Below are 20,477 nucleotides of genomic sequence, written 5' to 3'. Positions count from 1 at the left end.
AGGGAGCAAAATGACATATTAACGGCGAGGGCGTACAATTGAATCCTAAACGAAGCGAAGGATTCTATAATAGAATCCTGAGCGTAGCGAGGGATTCTAACATAGAATCCTGAGCGTAGTGAGGGATTCAAGTGTTAACGCCCAAGGTAAAATAATTTTGCTACATACTATTACATATATTAGGTTTCAAAACATTATTATTTTAAGCAAAGATCGGTACGGACAAAGTGCCAAAAATATGTATACACGACCTTAGTATAGGTACATAGTACATACTTCTGGCACTTTGTCTGTATCGATATTTTCAGACGTGTCTGTCTGTACTGACAAATTAAAAGTACCTACAGCTCATAATTATGTACCTAATTTATTTTCAAAGACAGCAGCAAACACCTAAAATGATACAATGAAAATCAAGTACATTATTTTTGATGATTTTTCTTGTAACAAATTAGCTCTTACCCCTTTAAACCAAATCATCGGAAGAACACTATGAAGACTGATATCACTTATATTTATTATTATAAAGTTATTGATTTAAACTAAGTATTTACAAATTTATACACAATACAGAACCGCATAATTATGCTTTGTGAAATATTTGTACAAAACTTTTTAAATTGTATAGACAAGTATGGCTGCGTTTAAGGAGACCTAAAATGTCAAAATAAAAATTAAATTATTAAACTAATGTCTTTTTACGTTTCTTTGTAAATATTACGCTAATTAATTAATTTACTTAATTTAAATATGCTGTTAATTAATTTAAAATACGCTAATTGCATTTATTGTTTACAATTACAACAAAATATTATTTAAATTAGAAAAATTGTATGCACGTAATCGATTATAAAGAAATTGTAATCGATTATATGCATACTAATTTCATATGTCTTTGTGTCAATATTTAATACAGGCAACAAAATGTCCTTGAACAGAAAAGTGCCACTTTGATCCCTCCTAGAAGGGAAGAAAAATCCAGTTTCCGAATAGGTGATGTGAAAAAAAATATTCCTACAGACCAAAATAAAATGGGTATAATAGGGTGGCCCAGGATATAAGTAAAGTCAATTATGAATCCCTAAACTATGGCAGATTAGTTTTATATCAACCACACACAATTTAAATGTAATTGAGTAGGTATGTTATTTGTCTTGCGACGACAAATATAAAAGTTATCAAATTTTCAGTTTTTTGAGTAGGCAGTTCAATTTACAGATGTAGAGACAAGATTGTTCTATAATATTATGGATTATTTTATGTATTATGCAGTTTTAACAATTACAATTATATATCGACGAAGACAAACAATTATTATTAGTTAACTCGTGTCACGTTTCATTGCGTTTTCCCCGTAATTAACAAAAATGTGAAACAAAAATATCTATAAATAATACTAATACTGCCAAAGAACGACTGCAATGTACGTAATGATAATTAACGATAGTAATTAAATTTAGTTGGTTCCAGCTCTCATTGTGACCTTAAAGTACGACGCACAGCGATGACGCCTTACCGCTCACGCTAAACAGGCAATTAACAACGTTAACTACACTAACGAAACATCCACAATACCATCGACACAGAATTAGACGCACCGAAATAGAGGCAAACGTCATAAACAGAACAGACAACACTCGCGCACTGACGGTACTCTCGCCCTACTGGGCCTGTGTCATATCCGTTGCGAAAGTCGGACTCTCATGCCGGGTCCCTTCAGAGATGTCTCCACTTTCGTGTCGCGCAGACAGACGCGTGTCTGTTTCGATTCACAGGCGCGGGCGCACTGAGACCAAGCGAGACGCCACCTAACTACGTGCGCGCTCGCCCTCCATGTTCGTTTATTTACTATTCAGTTTGGTTGGAATACGAGCGTGCTCCAATAATTATCATGGTCGTATGTGGGCCGTAGAACTTCAAACAATATTGAAGCTGTTGTACTAATTCAATTATGAAAATGTGTAATGATATTTAAAGAAATAACCAAATCACAGCAAATTAAAACAAAGCATCTACCGCCTTCTAGGCGAGTTAATTTTTTTTACAATGTATGTATGTTTTATAAATTGATATACCAAAATCGCTTATTTACAAATTTTACAATTTGATAAAGATTCATTCTTCTGCCTTCAGGTAAAGCCGGGGGGAGCGAGGGTAGCGTCCGCAGCAACACTTGTGTAATTATTTTAAGCCGCGGCAAACAGAGATACACGATGGAATGCTGGCTGGGTGTTTAAGGATAGATTTACGCCGTTCTATGATGACGTAAAAAACATCAATTTTCTGCCTGTGACTAGCACGAGCCTCTTATTGTAAACTGTCATTAGATCATAATTTGATGACTAAAAAATATGTAATAGTAATCTGCCTTCTTAAATACCATGTCAAATTATTCCAATCGATCATGTTGTTCAGGACGGTCTAATAATCTTAAATAAATACATATAAAACTCCTCACTCACTAAGTCAAAGATACTAAAAATGTTTTTGCTTGTAAAGTACAAGAAATATCCTATTTTATACTATTAAGAATAGACATGAAAACATTTACAAATATACTCATGCAAAATATTGTAACAGCGAAGATAAGGACACTAACATCGATATAGTCATGTAGTTAAACTACGACGACTGGTAACAGTAAGAAGTCGGCCTTGAGCACGGGGCATCATTGCATGCCAAGTGCAGTAACGGATGCGTAGATAACGTAGAAAAACGAGATCTTATTATGGGAACGGGATGAGACTTATTGCGACAATAGCAAGAACTCTTTATGAACAAGAACGTGTTCGAGGAAATGCACAATTAGTTGGTAGTTACAAGTTAATACACACTACATGTATTTGGTAAAATAAAAGTTGGTTTTGACAAAAACGTAGCACGAGAGACTTAATTTACAAAGTCTGGAAGACTTCATTTATAACCAACATCGATATAATCGATTATTTTTAATAGCAAATGATCGAGATTTGCAATTAAAGCAGCTTCAACTTCAAACTTATAATTAATTAAACCGTTAATATTCATCTTATTACAAATTGTCCGTCTAAATAGTGAGCATGTGGCGTTGTAAGGTTGTATTGTAACACTACCATGGCAAAATGAGCTTCGTTATTACCGGCAGTACACTTTATCAAACTCTGCGTAGGAGAGCAACTTAGATGCCTGTGGGCGGTCAAAAGATCTATTCGAAACAGAACTTCGATTCAAACACTTGGTTTACAAGGTATAAAAACATTTACGCTTATTACGAGAATATACTTAATAGTTCCAGTACGATTAGTTTAAAGTTTTAATGCAGAATTTGTCAGTTTAAATTCTTGTGGAATTAACATCAACCGATTTTGTATATTTAATCCTTCCATTAAATGAACACCAATGCCGTCCGAAGGCAAACATTCAATAAGTTGTATCAACATGAACGAATTCTCTAAAATGTGTTTAGGTACTTAACAAATCTACCGGCTTACTTAAGAAATTAGTTAGTTACAAGTGGTTTTCCAAGTTTTATACATCCTCAATTTCTCATTACTATTAACTTAGTCTTGCAAAAACCTTATCCTCATCTTAATTAATAATAATCAACTGCTTCAAAACAGTGGCACTCTACCAAAGCGATATCTACATAATATGTATATTTATATGTAATTCTTAATAATGGGAAGAGGGTGACTGTTAAGAGGAATACGACATACACAGCTATTTGATAGATAATCATAATCAAGCTAGGCAATGTTTGGCATGGTAGGCAATATTGAAGCAGTTGATGGTACAATCTCCTGGTGCAATCAAATCTCTCACTGCATTGAGTTTTATATTTATTGAGAAAGTAATAATTAGTGATGCGCAAAGAAGATTTTTTACACATTTGTAAACAGAAGAAAGGAAACAAGAGATCGTCAACGGCACGCCTATACGCAGCCAAATGGATGATTCATCTAACGACCTTAACTGCCAGTGGCTACAGCTTAAACGGCGATTGCCTATCAAACAGCATTCAATGAAATTATTCATACAAGATGTTCAAATTAAATCATTGATATTTCCGTTGAACATTTTTCCCGAAGAATCACAAGTTAAATAGGTTCACTATAAAATAAGCTACGTTCGTACCATAGAGTAACTTATACTAGAGCGGTACTGTCATAGTAAATTTTGTAACCCCAGTAAATTCACTGCCATCTGTCGACACACTTTAAAACTAAAAATAAATATTTATAAAAATACGATAAAATGTATTTAAATATGGATAAATGATTTTTTTTATTAGCATTAATTATTTTTATGATTTTGACCTATGTTCTTTCACTGATATGCGTTAAAATTGTTAAATAACAAACGAAACGGTCAACGCCATCTATACGACAGTATGCCAAAGCTAGTAGCGCCCTCTGAACGAGAATCAAATTTTCTTGATTTTCGAGGCACGTTTTTTCCTTAGACTATATCCATCTATTACAGTTATATCTCTCTTTGTTCGTACGTAACATAGAGTAACTTATACTAGAGCGGTATTGTCATAGTAAATTTTGTAACCCCAGTAAATTCACTGCCATCTGTCGACACACTTTAAAACTAAAAATGAAGATTTATAAAAATACGATAAAATGTATTTAAATATGAATAAATGTTTTTTTTTTATTTGCATTAATTATTTTTATGATTTTGACCCATGTTCTTTCACTGATATGCGTTAAAATTGTTAAATAACAAACGAAACCGTCAACGCCATCTATACGACAATAGGCTAAAGCTAGTAGCGCCCTCTGAACGAGAATCAAATTTTCTTGATTTTCGAGGCACGTTCTTTCCTTAGACTGTAACCATCTATTACGGAGTTATATCTATCTTTGGTACGTAATAATTCAGTTATAAAAGAACACCCACTCTCGATTACAATTACAGACATGTTACATCGCACAGACGATTTAGAAAATGCCTGTAAACATATCTCTAAGATTAACATTAACTGCAACGGACAGAGTAATGCAAGGCTTACATAATTATAATGTAAATTCAAATGTTACGCGCGTTTTAATAGCCAAATTAATCAGTTCAATAGTACAGTGGATCATTCGATCGGCTAATGGCGAGGAATACGCAAAAAGTAGAATATGTAAGTAACAAACTTTCGTTAGAGAAGTGTGCCAGTAGAATGCTGGTGTTGTGCGTGCGGTGTGCGAACTGTGAATGCGCACACGTCAGCGAATAAGTGCATAATGTAAGTACTCGGGTTCTACAGCCATTAGCGAGACTGATGGCCCGTTGTTAACGAAGTCATCCCTTCCCTGGTCGCACTCCTCGCCTAACAAGCAATCTGCTCCTGATAGACGATCTTCATCAATGTTTACTATACCCTAACAAGCTAAAGTTGAAATTCATATAAAAATCGATAGACGCCGCAATTGTTTGAATACCTAAATAAACGTTAAGATTCAGAAGTAGCGTATAAATAGCCCACGTTGCTATTGGACTAGAAAATGTGGGGCACATATCATGTGCCTACTTTGTCGTTGCACGTTGCAAAAACAAGGACACGTAACGCGAATATTTTTTCGCCTTTCTGCCCGCATGGAAATTACACTTGCAACTCGGACGAGATTAAGCACGTCGGCACTGCGACGGTGCATTTAAGTGCATCATACTGCACTGCACACTGACACACATCGGCGTATTAAACCAACGCACCATGTGAGGCTTCTTTGTTACATGTGAAACTCGCAAACATAAGTATTTGGAAAGAATATAAATATTAATAAACAAAATGCTAATAACAAGCAATAAACTTAATGAAATTCATTACATGATGGTTTCTTTGTGTATAATTTGAGTTCAGTACAAAATGAACTTAATAACTTTTGCTAGAGGTCCGCTTTGCAACATTTTGCTATCACAAGGGTCGCAATCACACAATAATGCTAATACGTCACTTAATTAAATATTTAAATGCATTAATTAATTAATGATTATATAAAAAGTGAAATCATGTGAAAGGAGAGTAGGATTGTTGATTCATTCACGTTTCGAGATTTGTACTGCGGTAAAAGGAGAGCGATAAAAGCAATAAATCAGAGCACAGCCAGAGCCCATGTATAGAGCACGTCGATCCGACCGTTATTGTCCACTTGGTCCCGCAAGTAAAAATCGCGACAACCTTGGTAGTCCTGGACGAACCGAACAGAACATCGTCGGCGTGGGCTGTAAAATGGCCAAGTCGGCCAAGCTCACCCACATCATGGGGCCCGCCGTCTATAACAAGCTGCCCGACAGCATCACCAGCGCCCAGAGCTTGGGCAGTTTTAAATGTCGCCTCAAACGCTGGCTTGTTGAGCATCCGTTTTATGACTATGACGAGTACCTAAATTTCCACAAAAGGGATGTTAACTAGCTAATTCTTTTATTTCTATATTATTACGAATAATGTGATTTATGTGATGTTATGATTATTTCAAATTGATTTTGTGTATTTGTTAACGGCATATGTAAATATGTTCCATTTTTATAACGTGTAAATTAGCTTTATGAATAAATGACTTATGACAGTAAAAATGTACATATATCGGGATGACAAATGGTACGAAAAATCACGTGACTATTTCCATACATTCCAGTTTCCACTGACGTTTACTATCAAGGCTGGTACAATTAAGTACATGTTATGTACATAATTCACCTTTTTGGTAGGTGCAGTCAGCTGCAGATATAGTTCCCCCCCCCCCCCCTATATAAATATATATAAATTTATTTATATATTACTAACGATTTCGATGAAATTTGCTATACCACTGGGAAAACGCGCATTTCTGAGTTTTTATATGTTTTCTGAGCAAATCTCGGTCTCCCAGGGACTATTATTGTATATTATGTACTCGTACTTAGGTATAGATCGATGTGGCCATAGTGAGGAGCAACTGGCCGCGCTCCACAGCGGTAGCATATTAGTGACGCGCAGCAGCTTTTTTTTAATTTTTTTTAATTTTTTTTAATTTAATTTATTATTTGAATTCTCATTCAATAGCAAACCACGCACATTCACTCATCTTCACATACAGCTCATATCGCTTACACAAGTAGACTACAGACAACACACAAATTAAATTTAGGCAGCGGCGTTTCGACACTCGACGCACTTGTCACACCATTTTTCTACTGGTACCTACTTCAATCACTTACGTAACGCAAGTCTTTGTATTTACACTGGTTTTAGCTTAAAGCTAGCAACGGCTCTTCCGGATCGTGCTTTGGGCTTATATGTTTCGAGGTCGCTTTCTTCCACTGCTCCTTTTTGTTAAACTTTTGCTTTGTTGCTGCTAGCTTCGCTTTAGATTTCGTAATCTTTGGCGGCTTAGGTTCGTCTAGACGTTCTAATGTCTCTATAATATTTTTAGGCTCTGAAACAACTCGTCTAGTTTCTTCGCTGATTTCGTCCATCGTTGCATTTTTGTTGGCGTACACGACGACGAAATGCGAGTACGCGGAGTTGGATGGAGAGTTGATGTCGGCGAAGTCTCTGAAGTTAGCGAACTGATCTTGATTGAAATTAGGTCTAGGGTTGGCTATGTAGCCTGATCCGAGAGACGGTCGGCCGTGGCCATTGTTGTAGAATGAGTTGAAGCTGTCGTGGAAATCGTCGGTGTCCTCATCGTTTTGGGCGAAGAAAGTTCCTCCTCTAATGATTCCAAAGTTTCCTGAGCCAAGCAAGCTAGAGCTTGCATCTACTAAAGGCGCCGAAGCAACGCTATTCTGCTTTCCGAAACCATCAATACTTCTGTAGTTTCCAAACAAAGGGTAGTTTAGCAACGATCTGTACGATTGCGGTTTCTGACTGTACGCCGTCTCTTGATTTCCAAAACCGCCTATTCTGTACCCGCTTTGCTGCCGGGGTTCGAAGAGGTTTGCGAAGGAGGGAAAGAAAGTCTGTGAGCCGCCGACGAGCTCGATCGAGTGGTCGGTCTGGACGGACGTCGAAGCCGCAGATTGAGGCTCATGCTGTTGATTTTGCCACTGCTGATGCGGTGCTGCCACCACCTCTGGGACAATCTCGGACGACTCTGCACTGAGATCCGTTGCATCATCTTTATTTACCGACGTTTCGACACAGGTTTCACTGGTCGTGGTCGCGGCTAACATTGTCCGCTATAAACTGTTGTTTAGACGGACGGGACGCCAGAGCGCATATGATTCATTACAGTCAGTATGGAAACACCTTTATTTCGATATTCTCCTATTGATACAGTCTTCAAGCGTAAGCGTAGTAAGTTCTGTAGACTGAAATAGTAACTTAAGAAATTGAGTTGTACAGTTGGCATTAAATATATCGGAGCGGTCAAGGTGCTCAAAAATAACTGCTGAACATGCACTTTAAGAGGCTTTGTTTAGATATTTGTGAACACCTTGGCCAGTCCGATTGGTCAAGCAAATCTTGTCAGTAGAAAAAGGCGCGAAATTCAAATTTTTCTATGGGATGATATCCCTTCGCGTCTGCATTTTTTTAAATCCGCCTATTTCTATTGACAAGATTGACCAACAATATCTGATGGCGGCTTTCTTATTTTAAGTACGATTACTGTCGCCCACCCGTAAGTTTGAGAGTCGTATCGGTCCGGAAATTTATGTGTTTGTCTTGGAGCTTAACGCATCCTTTAGAGGCATATGTGTCACAAAGGCTAGGTGCCATAATGTCCATTGTAAATTAGTCCGAACTCCGAATGTAATAATGCCTTAATGTCGGAAAGTCCAGATCCATCTAGCTCCATCTAGCGAAGTTAGGTATAGTGCATCTAAGATGAAAGTACCTAACTCGAATTTAAACTATCGTGAGACATATTAACTTGACTAACTTAGGCACTGTTAGTGCTTGAAAATGGAGACCGAGGCTCTCCGAAACATGTCGCGCGAGTGACTAAAAAAACACGTGAGTGAAACCGCTAAGTTAGTTAAAGTACCTAAATCTTTTCCTTACCTTACTTCTTTTACTAGCACAACTCCGCGTTTCTAGAAACATAGAAACTGTACTTATCCATAGGCCTATTCGTGTCCCCTGTGTGAACAAATGAACAAGTTTAGTCTTATAACTACAGTAATAACAACTAAGTAACCTTAAGCAAGAGCGACGGACGTTCTATTTGAATCAGTAATTCAGTATAAATGATATCAATCACTCATTTCGCCATTTAATTTGTCCCTTACCGACATTAACTTTACCGGCACAGAGCTCATGGAGATTGAATTCGTGACTATCTCTAACAGCAAAATGCCGAATTAGTAAACCCTACTGCACGACCTCTAGGCGTAGTGTTTCAGACTTGCTTAAAACAGATTAGGTGCCCTTTGAATAAGGTCAAAAAGCCACGCAAAGACAGACACGCAATAAAACGATCCGTTTACACTCTAAACAAGTTTCTATTATTTCGAACCCAAACTTCACTACAAAACATGAATCCTACCTACGTAAATAAAGGGTAACATAATGACTACCGCGCGTCTAGCTACTCATGCTCATACAGTGTGTAAATCTAATACGGGCGATAAATTAAACCAGATATAGAATTTATCCGTGTAATCATTAATTAAGAAGTTTTTTAAATTACACTTAATTATGATATGACCCCGTAATTATTTATTGAAAATTTATCGAACAGTAATGTACTGCAAACATTACGAGACATAATATGACATTACGAGATACAAGTACGAGCCTTTTATAGTAACTGCTAGTGCCAACAAGCGTTGACGGTTATAATACTTTAAAAACCTTGTATCTCGTAACTTGAATGTTGCTTTACATTGCATGCTGAATTATTTTGTATGGTTAATGTTAATATTATCTTTGTATTTCTAAGCAAAAGTTATCTCAATAAACTTCTTTTTTGCTTTAGAGATTTGGTTATTGTATTTTCAATAATTTTATGTTTATAAAAAGAGAATTTTCATGGCAATTTTAACTTTCGAGCGTTAAATAGAAGTAAATATTGACCAAATATTTTTTTATAAATATCGATAAAACTTACATTATGGGCGTGGAGGGCTTCGTCACTTTTACTTTAATATGACATCTATTACAGTTTTTACATTATCTATTTACATATCGATACACTAACTCACACTCGCACTAATTGCGCGGAAAGGTATCTACATACATACATAACATAGCCAATCAGCACATTTCCTTTTTATCCAAACAGAAGAATTATAGTTATTAGAATTACCTAATGTAATGAACATAAAATTTCAGTGCAATATACGATTCTGAAATAGCCCAACTGTAGCACATGATTGCAAGCCGATATCCGGTCAGCGCATAGGTAGGACACCGGAAGAGAGCGGCCAATGACCGCGGGATCCGTATTCTACTAGTACCTATCGGTTTGATAAAGGGAGGTTCACCTAAAACTGCAGGGTTACATGCTCGCATGTTATCAAAATTACGGTAAAACACTAATGTAATTTGAAAATAACACTACGTTTCGCGTTTCGCACGGAACATTTGGCAGTATTACCGCAGAAGAAGACTCCTGCCATGGGTGAGTTACCATAGGTGTAAAAAGCGCAAATTTTGAATCATTACTCTTTAAAATGAGAGGCTAACCTACAAGTTTTACTAATATAGGTAATTTACTGCGAAAAGTAATCCAGTAAAGTAATTAATTACTTTAAGTAGCTTAAGGACATACTCGCACGCTCCCTGGTTTAACGCCATGCTTTGTTCAGCTATGCAGCTAAGTAGTTCAATTACTTAAGTTCCATGTGTGATATACGAACAACATACACTAAGACTGGACATATTTGATATAGCCCGATATAAGCGATCACACTTAAGCTTACATCCGATCTCACCTTACCATTAGCCATACGAGTAGAGCACAAAATAAGACCAACACATTGATGAAACTCGATGACATAGCGTCAACTGTGAACCACTACGTAATGTATTAAATTACTCCTTCGATCTCGTTACAACAGGAAAAGCAACTTTTTTATAAAACCAAAATCCTACAGTACGGTTGCCTCACAGCAAGGGATAAAAAGCTTATTCAGAGAAAACTACACGTAGTTACCAAGTGAAACTCCTGTTTTATGTTTAAACGTTAACTTGTTTTAAGTTTCAGATTATCCCTACAAATATTCTCACGGCAGTTATCGGCGACGCGGGGGAATTCGGGCCGCTGACGATAACCACACTCTTATCTGTCACCGCCTCACTGACGCGATTTATAACATAACACATAACACCGTCTACCAGAAACTAAAATGAGGAGCCGCCTCTTTAAACTTTCAAATGCAAGGAACATAGTACACGTCGATTTTTTTTTAATTTACTAAATAGGAAATTAATATCTTTACACATTTACACAGCCGGCCGATTCGCAAATCTCTCTTGTGTAAAACGATATTTTTGGTGTAACGGCGATTAAAATTCCAACGTTTGTTGAACGGCCAGTATCAAATTCTTTGCGCATACAACCAGTGATGTACGGTGACTATAGGCAAGGAACGTGCCCAGAGTGACAAAGAGGTAGTGGGAACGACCGCCCTATTATGATCGTTTACCTGCATTCTAAAGCATCCGTTTTTTTATACTACGTCTGTGGCAAACAAACATATTGGTAAGCATTCTCCGTAGCCTATGGACGACTGCAACTCCAGAGGTGACATGCGCGTTGCCGACCCTCTCTCCGCACCCTCGTTGAGGTCTATCTCAGATGATCTATATTTGTTTGTATGTAATATGTATAATGCAAGACCGCACAAGATCATGACAAAAAACGCATTTAACTGATTTGCGTGATCCCATAAGTGTTCCGTTTGTCAAAACCAAGTTTTGCACGGAACACTAAAAATCAGAATTGTAATGGACGTAGTCGAAGTGGCTTGAGATTCTTAACCCAAAAGTTCAACATTCCAATATTCAAGAGAGATGAAGTGCACTGATGACGCACTTGAATATAAAGCGTGGGGATTTTGGTTAGAACAATACTATGCTAGCAGGTTGTATTATAACGATGGAGAGAGGCAACAATGGTGGGCGAAGCAGGTAGCGGGATGGGATGCGGGCCCGACGCAAGATGTGCACGACATGCACACGCGTGATTTCAGCCACCCGGCGCGACAGATGCTTCTGAACTTTACTTACTAATAAAATAAGTAATAATAACGTATTTTTATTTTAATGTAGGATTTTACTTATACTGGCCCATAAACAAACTATGTAGGGTGACTGCTATGGTTATTGGCCACTACATAGTAATTGGCCAATCTTAACAATAAGGCTTCAAGTTCAAGTGGTTTTATCTGATTTGTTAGGAGTGGCCAATAACTATCAGTCACCCTACTTCATGTAATTATCAAAAAACGAACGAATAGTTATAACTATTAAGATAACGTGAAGTTTAAGCAGAATTTATTGTAATTGGAAAAATGAAATCTGCAGAAAATTTGTTGTTAAAAGGTAAGAAAAATTATTTACTGTCGTTCGAGCGTATCAAAAGTGTTTCTATTAATGACAATTGAACCGAGAAGCGATGGTCACGTCTGAGTTTATAAAAGGTTTTGTGAGGGGAATGTCTTGAAATTTGTGAATACAAGCATTTTTTGTTCCTACTTAAACTGGAATAAGAGCAATATTATTATTAAAATAATTAAGGCAGGTTATTTTAAAAATACGTCGAATAAAACAACTCCATTTGTTTTTTCTTCCGACAACAGTACCTACATATGTAGGTACAGTACATTTTGCTTTTCCTTCCTGCATGTCATGTTGAAAGTGGGGGTTAATATGGATTTTTCATAAGCCTGTTACAAGTTGAACGGTGAATGCCATTGCAAAGGGTGACGATCGGCGTGGAAGTGTCTAAATATAGTATTCTCCTACACAGCACAGCATCCTAGCGTATGATACGTTGCTAAGGCCAGCGGAGTCAATCGATTTGCTGGGTGATTGATTATTACACTACATCGCTCCCTGAAGCCACTGCCACATTAAAAACAAATTTGACATTTCGGTGACCCGCCAAACTCATCTGGCGAGTCTCGCGACGTCTTTGACATTTGAAAGTTCGGAACGTAGGTAATTGATCAGATTATATAACTTACATAAACTTGTTTACAAACTTGCTCAGAAGGTAAACTTGAGACGTAAATTACCGAGATACAGTAAATTAGTCACGGATACTACGAAATTCGAATCGAAAATTTGAAGATCATCGACATGGTCAATGGATTTTCGTTGTACCTAATATGCAACAATGATTTACAATTGTATTTAATCCAGGCAATAGAGTTAGACCAGCCAAGTTGGCAGCTAAGTTGGCAGCGATTTTGAAAGCACACTGTGCAAGTGTTATTTAAACGTCATAATTTCGTAGAAGATTGACGTTTAAAATAACACTTGCATTAGCTTGGCCTAACTCACACTTTTCGACTTATTGTAATTGTAACTGACACGAATAAAATGCCACCACATATGTATAATGTTTCTGAACGTGTCACGCGGAGTTCCTGTGTATTGTAAACGCGTGGCGAGGAACAACGGAGCGCAGCACCCGAGGCGAGACGGGCAAACGAGCACACCGAACCGTGGTGGCAACCGAGCGCGGACGTTCGGCGCGCTTCGCGGGCTTGTTGCGACTGTTTACCAATACCAACCATCGAGACTCAACGCGTCAACTTACGGCTGACGCTACCACAAACTACTCATGAATTATACAGTTATTATGTTAAAAATTACCATTTACTATTCATACTACTATGACTATAAAACTTACACGTAGTTTTTAGACCCAGAATATTTATGAAAGTACCAGTACTACGTACTATTATTGGACGATACGGACATCAACCCTTAATACATATACTACCCGGTTTTGTGCACCGACGATGTCATAAAAAGTACGGGCCCGTCGAGTGGGTTCGCAGAAAAAACTTGAGTCGCACGATAAGTACGTTATCAAGCCGGGACTTCAGCGTTATCAACGAGATTAGTTAGACAGTAAGCAAAAGCCTGGATCAGATATAATGGTCGTAATGGATATTCTAATGAGTATATAATCAACTTAGGGCCAGTTGCACCAACCACACTTGACAGACTGGTCAACGTCACGCGGCAGAGAACTGTGAAAATTCCCACACAATAAAATTTTGCGAATTTTGACTGGCGGTTTTGTACAACCGACCCTTAGTCGCGGTCGCGACGAGTGACTGAAACTCAAATTCACAGGAAAGACAAAGCATAGGTTATGCTGCAGAGTGGCATGTATATATTTCCCAGTAAAATGGAAAACTTAAATGCTCAACACTTGATCTATGTTAATTAAATAAAAACTACTTACGGCATACTTTAGAAAGTAAAACGCATAGCTATATTAAAAAAAATCAAAGCTAAAAAGGCCCGAAAATGTCTGAGAAACAATAGTACATTATACATATAGGTACTAATTAAGTATTTTATTAATAATAGTATTTTACTTCTATGAGTAGAATTGGGAAATTCACGGATGATTTATGCGTATACAAACATAAAGACTTGGAAACTAAATGCAGTGTAAACTCCATATAACGTCACTCCCTATAACGTCGACATTTTTTGCTATAGTTGCTTTACTTTAATATTAATTTCTCTCTTTTAAAACGAAAACTCAACAAGGTGGCTAAAAAATAAGTGCATTCCCGTTGCCAGGGAGGTTTTGGGATTATACTGAGCAACTTTTACTATGGGACTAACCACGACACGCGAAAAAAAATTACCCTCCCATAGAAAATGTTTTTTTTTTCGCGTTTTCGGGGTTGGTCCCATTGTAAAAGTTGCTCAGTATAATCCCAAAACCTCCCTGGCAGCGGGAATGCACTTATTTTCTAGTCACCGTGTTGCGTGTATAGCGTCAAAAATCGTCCGGCCCGGCCGTGAGTGTCGCTATATACATACTTAGTTTACACTGTAGGTATAAAAAAAGACAGATGATCAAAAAAGTTGTGAAAATTTTGTAGAAATTGCAACTTTGTCGCTGTTTGTCGCGACATACTGGCTGGATCTTTAGTCCTTAAAGTTAAAGGCTATTTAATCACAATTAAAAACATTAGTAGTTGCTTATATTTATATGTATGTACCTATTAGTTACACTTATACACCCAGCCGCAAAATTGCATCACCACTTTATGAATTAAATCCATATACGTGGTAACTTCGCACAAAAATGCCTACCTATACATGTTAGCTACCTAGGCATATATAATAGTTCACGCTAATCTATATATGTGCTTAATAGCATTAATAGTAATGGTGCTCCCACATTCGCTGTTATAGATATAACATTGTGTGATAGGGACAACATGAGTGATAGTGTTGATGACAGTAGTGTTATGTTGTCCCTGTCACACAATGTTGTATAACATTTTATAACAGCCAATGTAGGAGCACCAATACCATGTCAAAAAATAGTTATAGCCTAACGTAACCAATTCATGAAAATGCAAAATGTAAACAAAGCAATAAGAGTTGTAGGCCGCCCGTACTGGAAGCAAGGAACTGTAACTATAAAATTAGAGGGAAAAAAACGTAACCAATTACATACATATTATCCTTAACACAGAGAAATTATGCCATAAGTATAATGGCTCAAATGACAACGGTTTGTCCAATAAACAATAATATCAATAACAACTACTCCAGTAAATTTATGAAATACTTGCATACAGTTACTATAGCATTACCAAAAATTAAGAGTAAACATACCAAACAAAAGCCAACCGAGTTCATCGTTGCTCCACGAGGGGTCCATAAGTAAACTCTTATCGTAGGCAACTTACTCACACTAATTGAAACTTCACTTGGACAAATTGACACTGATAGCCGAAACGAGGGCACGCGACGACATGATAAATCCACAAAACTCTTTTTATATCGTCAACTCGATAGGGCACGCGAGTTGAAATGAACTTTTATGTAAATACTGTTTAGGTTAGGCATGTCAATGTACATTACAAACGACAACTGTGCAACGATTGAGCAATGGCGATAGCGCTGATAGGTAAATAGGGCCGTTGTGTCACCGTTCTATTATTACGTGTATAAAAAAAACTACACACCAGCTAAGTAGTGTTACTTGTAGAATGTCAAGATAAGCTTTGCTTAGTAGAGTTACTACTTACTACCCACTAGCATTGTCTTGTGATATGACTTAATGTAATATCTAAAAAAACCGGCCAAGTGCGAGTCGGACTCGCGCACGAAGGGTTCCGTACCATTACGAAAAAAAACGGCAAAAAAAACATGTTTGTTGTATGGGAGCCCCACTTAAATATTTATTTTATTCTGTTTTTAGTATTTGTTGTTATAGCGGCAACAGAAATACATCATCTGTGAAAATTTCAACTGTCTAGCTATCACGGTTCATGAGATACAGCCTGGTGACAGACGGACAGCGGAGTCTTAGTAATAGGGTCCCGTTTTTACCCTTTGGGTACGGAACCCTAAAAAGGCAAGTTTTATTAAAGGAAAGAATAATTAAGAAAAATCATCAATAAAATTTCAGGTTCTGAAAAATACAAACTGTTTACACGTCGCTGAGATTTATGTCGGGCAAACGCCGGAAGGCGAGGATAAACATAACTTTTCTCGGCTATAATTAACATATAAACAGAGTAAAAGCTTAGCTGTGCTGTCGAAGGCGTAAACAGTACAAAAGGAGATATAAAAGGGAAACTGTACTATATCGAGACCGACTGAGTCAACGCTGTTGCATCAAGCACCTACGTTTCAAAAGGTTTAAATATGAGAACCGTTGATGGTTCAATTCAAACGACGTTTTCTACGTGATGAGTACTCTTCCCCACGTGGGGTCACAAAGGCATGCGGACTACATCAAATCTGCCCAATCAAAATCAAATAAACTAAAACCAATACATATGTTATCGTTGTCTAAACAACCAAAGCCGTGCATTAATCTGTTTGGGATTTTTCTTCCGAATGTATAGCTGTAGAATAGAACACGTTCCTGGCCCAATTTGGATGCGTGAAATGGCACATCTGCATTGGCGTTGGATGCGGAAATAATATTTTTGGCACGAAATCGTTAAAATCAGGCCAAAACACATTATGGAAATAATAGTATTAGTTATTTACTGAAATGTAGAACTGAAAAATATTTTACTAAGTAGCTTACTTAAACCCGTTAATTAAATAGACGTATTTATTATTAAATGATAAAACAGTAACGTGCAGTATTTTGGGTTCCGTACCCAAAGGGTAAAAATGGGACCCTATTACTAAGACACCGCATTCTGTTTGTCCGTCTGTCACCAGGCTATATCTCATGAACCGTGATAGCTAGACAGTTGAAATTTTCACAGATGATGTATTTCTGTTGCCGTTATAACAACAAATACTAAAAACAGAATAAAATAAATATTTAAGTGGGGCTCCCATACAACAAACGTGATATTTTTGCAGTTTTTTGCGTAATGGTACGGAACCCTTCGTGCGCGAGTCCGACTCGCACTTGGCCGGTTTTCAATTACAAACGACGGTATATCTTATGATTAGCACATATTTTAAAAATCACAGGATCTACGTCATTTATTCACACACAACAAAACACAACATTGTACAAGGACAAGGGAAGCTGCTTAAATATGTAAAAAAATGTTAAACGGCTACAGTGAAACTCGTTGCAGTCATTGCATCGTTACAATCACGTAATTAATTGTACTTAAACTGAGTGAAAACAACGGTAAGCTTAGTATTAGATATAATCATTAATTATTTTATTTTCTAAAAACTTGGGTTCACATACTAACATAATTACTGCAATAAACAAAAAAAAATACACACATACTTAGTTTTAAAGTTCCATCCAATCCATTATAATTAAATGCACAAAACACTACCCAATAAAGTATTTGTCAATGAAATGCAGCATTCAACCTATTTATATTGGCCTGCGTTCTCAGGAAGTCAGCAGGACTACATTATGGAGGCGTGGACAAAATAACTAATAAACAAGATGGAGGATGTCCAACACGTTCCGATTCGGGAGCGAGCGGATGCAACATACCGATTTCTCCAACCGTATCCCACGCACAAACTATCCCGCTCGCGCTCACGTCTATTAAAAGGGACGGTTATATGTGGTATTGTTTTATGGTGTTGATGCAGAATCGACGCGTTAACGGTGATCTCGTATGAATTCACAGCTTCCACGGTTAAGTCGACATCCGGCGGCAATGGCGTGTATCAGCAAACAGTGCACAATTACTGCGTTTAACTATCACATCTTATGATTGTTTAAGATATTGATTTAATATTCATTTACATGTATAGGTACAAACAAAGACAGGGAGTGCCATTACTTAAGTAACATATTATGTACTTATTGAGCTATTTCTAATAGTTTCCGAGGTTTACTATATGAATGTTGCAACAAAAAATCTTTAATTAAATCAATTACAACCGCTTCTCCATAGAAAAGTAGTCCCCATTTTCCTCTCTGGATATTAACATTATACTTATGTACTTTTAAGAAATTTGATGTAAGTATATTAATTATAGCTATGCAGCGACGGAATAATAAGTTAGCTTTTTAAAAGGCGTATGGAATTAGATATTCGCTCCTAACTCTTATAAAAGTTATAATACCTAATCAAAAAAGCTATGCTTACTATACAATATTTTTTCATATTTTCAATGTCTAGTGCGGAAAATGGGGACTACGTTTGTATGGAGAAGCGGTCGTCCACTATCCTCTTAATTAATTACCTTCTTAGGAAGACACATGTCGTACGCCATCATAAATGTGTAAGTTTAGTGTAAAGGTCAACCTAACTCATCAAACAATTGTTTAGCATAAAAGTAATTAAGGGTGTTAGGCTGTGTCGCGACGCGTGAACCTCCCACTTAATGGAACTGGGCCCTTATTCTTAAATGCGTTTTTCACGTATCCCGATGATATGGAAAATGTATTAGTTTCATGCGTTAGCTTTCTGCCGAGCGCAGTAAAGTACGCAAAGTGCGACTTACTGTTAAATATATTGAATTTGTTTAAATATTAGTTTCTGAATTATGTCCGTGGTTAGTGATGGACATAGTTCATCACGCTCACTGAGTGAGCAGCGAGTGGACGAGCAATTAAAATAACAGCAAACTGTAGCAAAAGAAAGCGTTAGCTTTTTGTCACGCTCTCTAAAGCCCAAGTCTTAACACATTTACGGGCTAATAACAACACCCTTTCTTCGCTTCGAGTTTGGGCCATCTACCTAATGCGAACTCGCACCTTTCAATTTCATCGAGCCATGGTTACTCTAGGCGTTTCCTAATATTACGTTGCTAGGTAGAACTGATATCATCAGTTTTTGAAACGACACAACTACGAGTAATAGGTGTTATTATTTTTGATGACAACAATATTAAGAATCTAACGTTTGTTTATGTCATTTGTCTAAGGGACGACTTAAAATTAATTAATTCAATCGTAGAACTGCCTAGGTCGCGTTTTTGGTTGAAGAATAAGTTGGTAATATCGCATTAGTAAAATGTAATGTCTGCGTCAATTACTTACAGGAATTAGGTTGCAAGCCGTGGTAAAAAATCAAAGCGACGTTAATGGGAAGATGAATGTACATTGTAAAACTACTTACCAACGAAACACACCTGAGACATAACCTCTAATAATCGATGATTTTTCGTAACCTAGTATCGACTACTTACCTGTAACAAAAATAAAAGGTATATTAGCAGTCTTAAATAACCATTAACTACACATCCTTGCAGCTTACATGTTACATATACTGGTTGAAATGACATGATGTGATTCGTGCATGTAAAAATATCACTGTAAAGCAAATAGGTAACCCAAACAAACAGTTCAAAGCAAACAAATACGTCTTTCTTTGATAGCGTCAATGGTATTTTCTGTTTAATATGGCCCACAAAAACATACAAAAGAGAACTATGTACATATCTACATGTATTCAATTCCAACTTTTCCTGTTCAAATGGTGCACTTCTGACTAAATAAAAATTAAATTTTCGTGAACTTAACAGCTAGAGCGGAAGCTGGATAGTTTTTCTCTTGAAGAATGTAGGCAGGTTAAACAGTTTCCGAGAGCCAGGGCAAATAAAAAGCATAGACAATTTAGTAATGATCGCCTTCCGAGCGTAACTAGTTTTTTATAGCGCCGTGCGCTCTCTCTGTCAAGTGCTATGGAAGCCAGTTTTCTCTAGGCAAAGCTGGTTCGCATATATGGGGCTATTAACAACTCTGTGCCACCTTTTGAGATCGACCACTTTGTAAAGATATTTCTCAGCAAGTTGTTCGAGTTCTGATACAACTAATCTCAATCCTGGTCAGCATATATTTCGATAAATCTGCTAGATTTACGCCTAAAAGAGCGAGTGATTGGGTATGTACTGTAACTACGTATAATTGCTAACATATAATATACTAATCCGCAGCGACACGCATAGTTCGCAAAATGTTCTTTGATGT

General features: G+C 37.1%; 2 protein-coding genes across 5 annotated transcripts in view; both read right to left on the bottom strand.

The window, feature by feature from the left end:
* The window catches only part of LOC134754770 (ras GTPase-activating protein raskol), a 238,952-nt gene that overhangs the window by 64,635 nt on the left and 153,840 nt on the right, over window positions 1-20,477 (bottom strand). The gene's annotated exons all lie outside the window — the stretch shown is intronic.
* On the bottom strand, window positions 6,957-8,130 carry LOC134755010 (uncharacterized). The gene has a single exon (XM_063691489.1). The coding sequence runs from the start codon at window positions 8,128-8,130 to the stop codon at window positions 7,204-7,206; it is 927 nt and encodes a 308-aa protein (XP_063547559.1). The 3' UTR covers window positions 6,957-7,203.

The sequence above is a fragment of the Cydia strobilella genome, chromosome Z (genome assembly GCF_947568885.1).
Source record: "Cydia strobilella chromosome Z, ilCydStro3.1, whole genome shotgun sequence".
In the NCBI taxonomy this organism is placed as follows: Eukaryota; Metazoa; Arthropoda; class Insecta; order Lepidoptera; family Tortricidae; genus Cydia; species Cydia strobilella.
Note: the sequence above shows the minus strand (reverse complement) of the source record. Positions and strands in the feature narration are given on the sequence as shown.

Excerpts from the sequence above, each read along its gene's own strand:
- LOC134755010 (XM_063691489.1), bottom strand. The coding sequence starts at position 8,130 with ATGTTAGCCGCGACCACGACCAGTGAAACCTGTGTCGAAACGTCGGTA.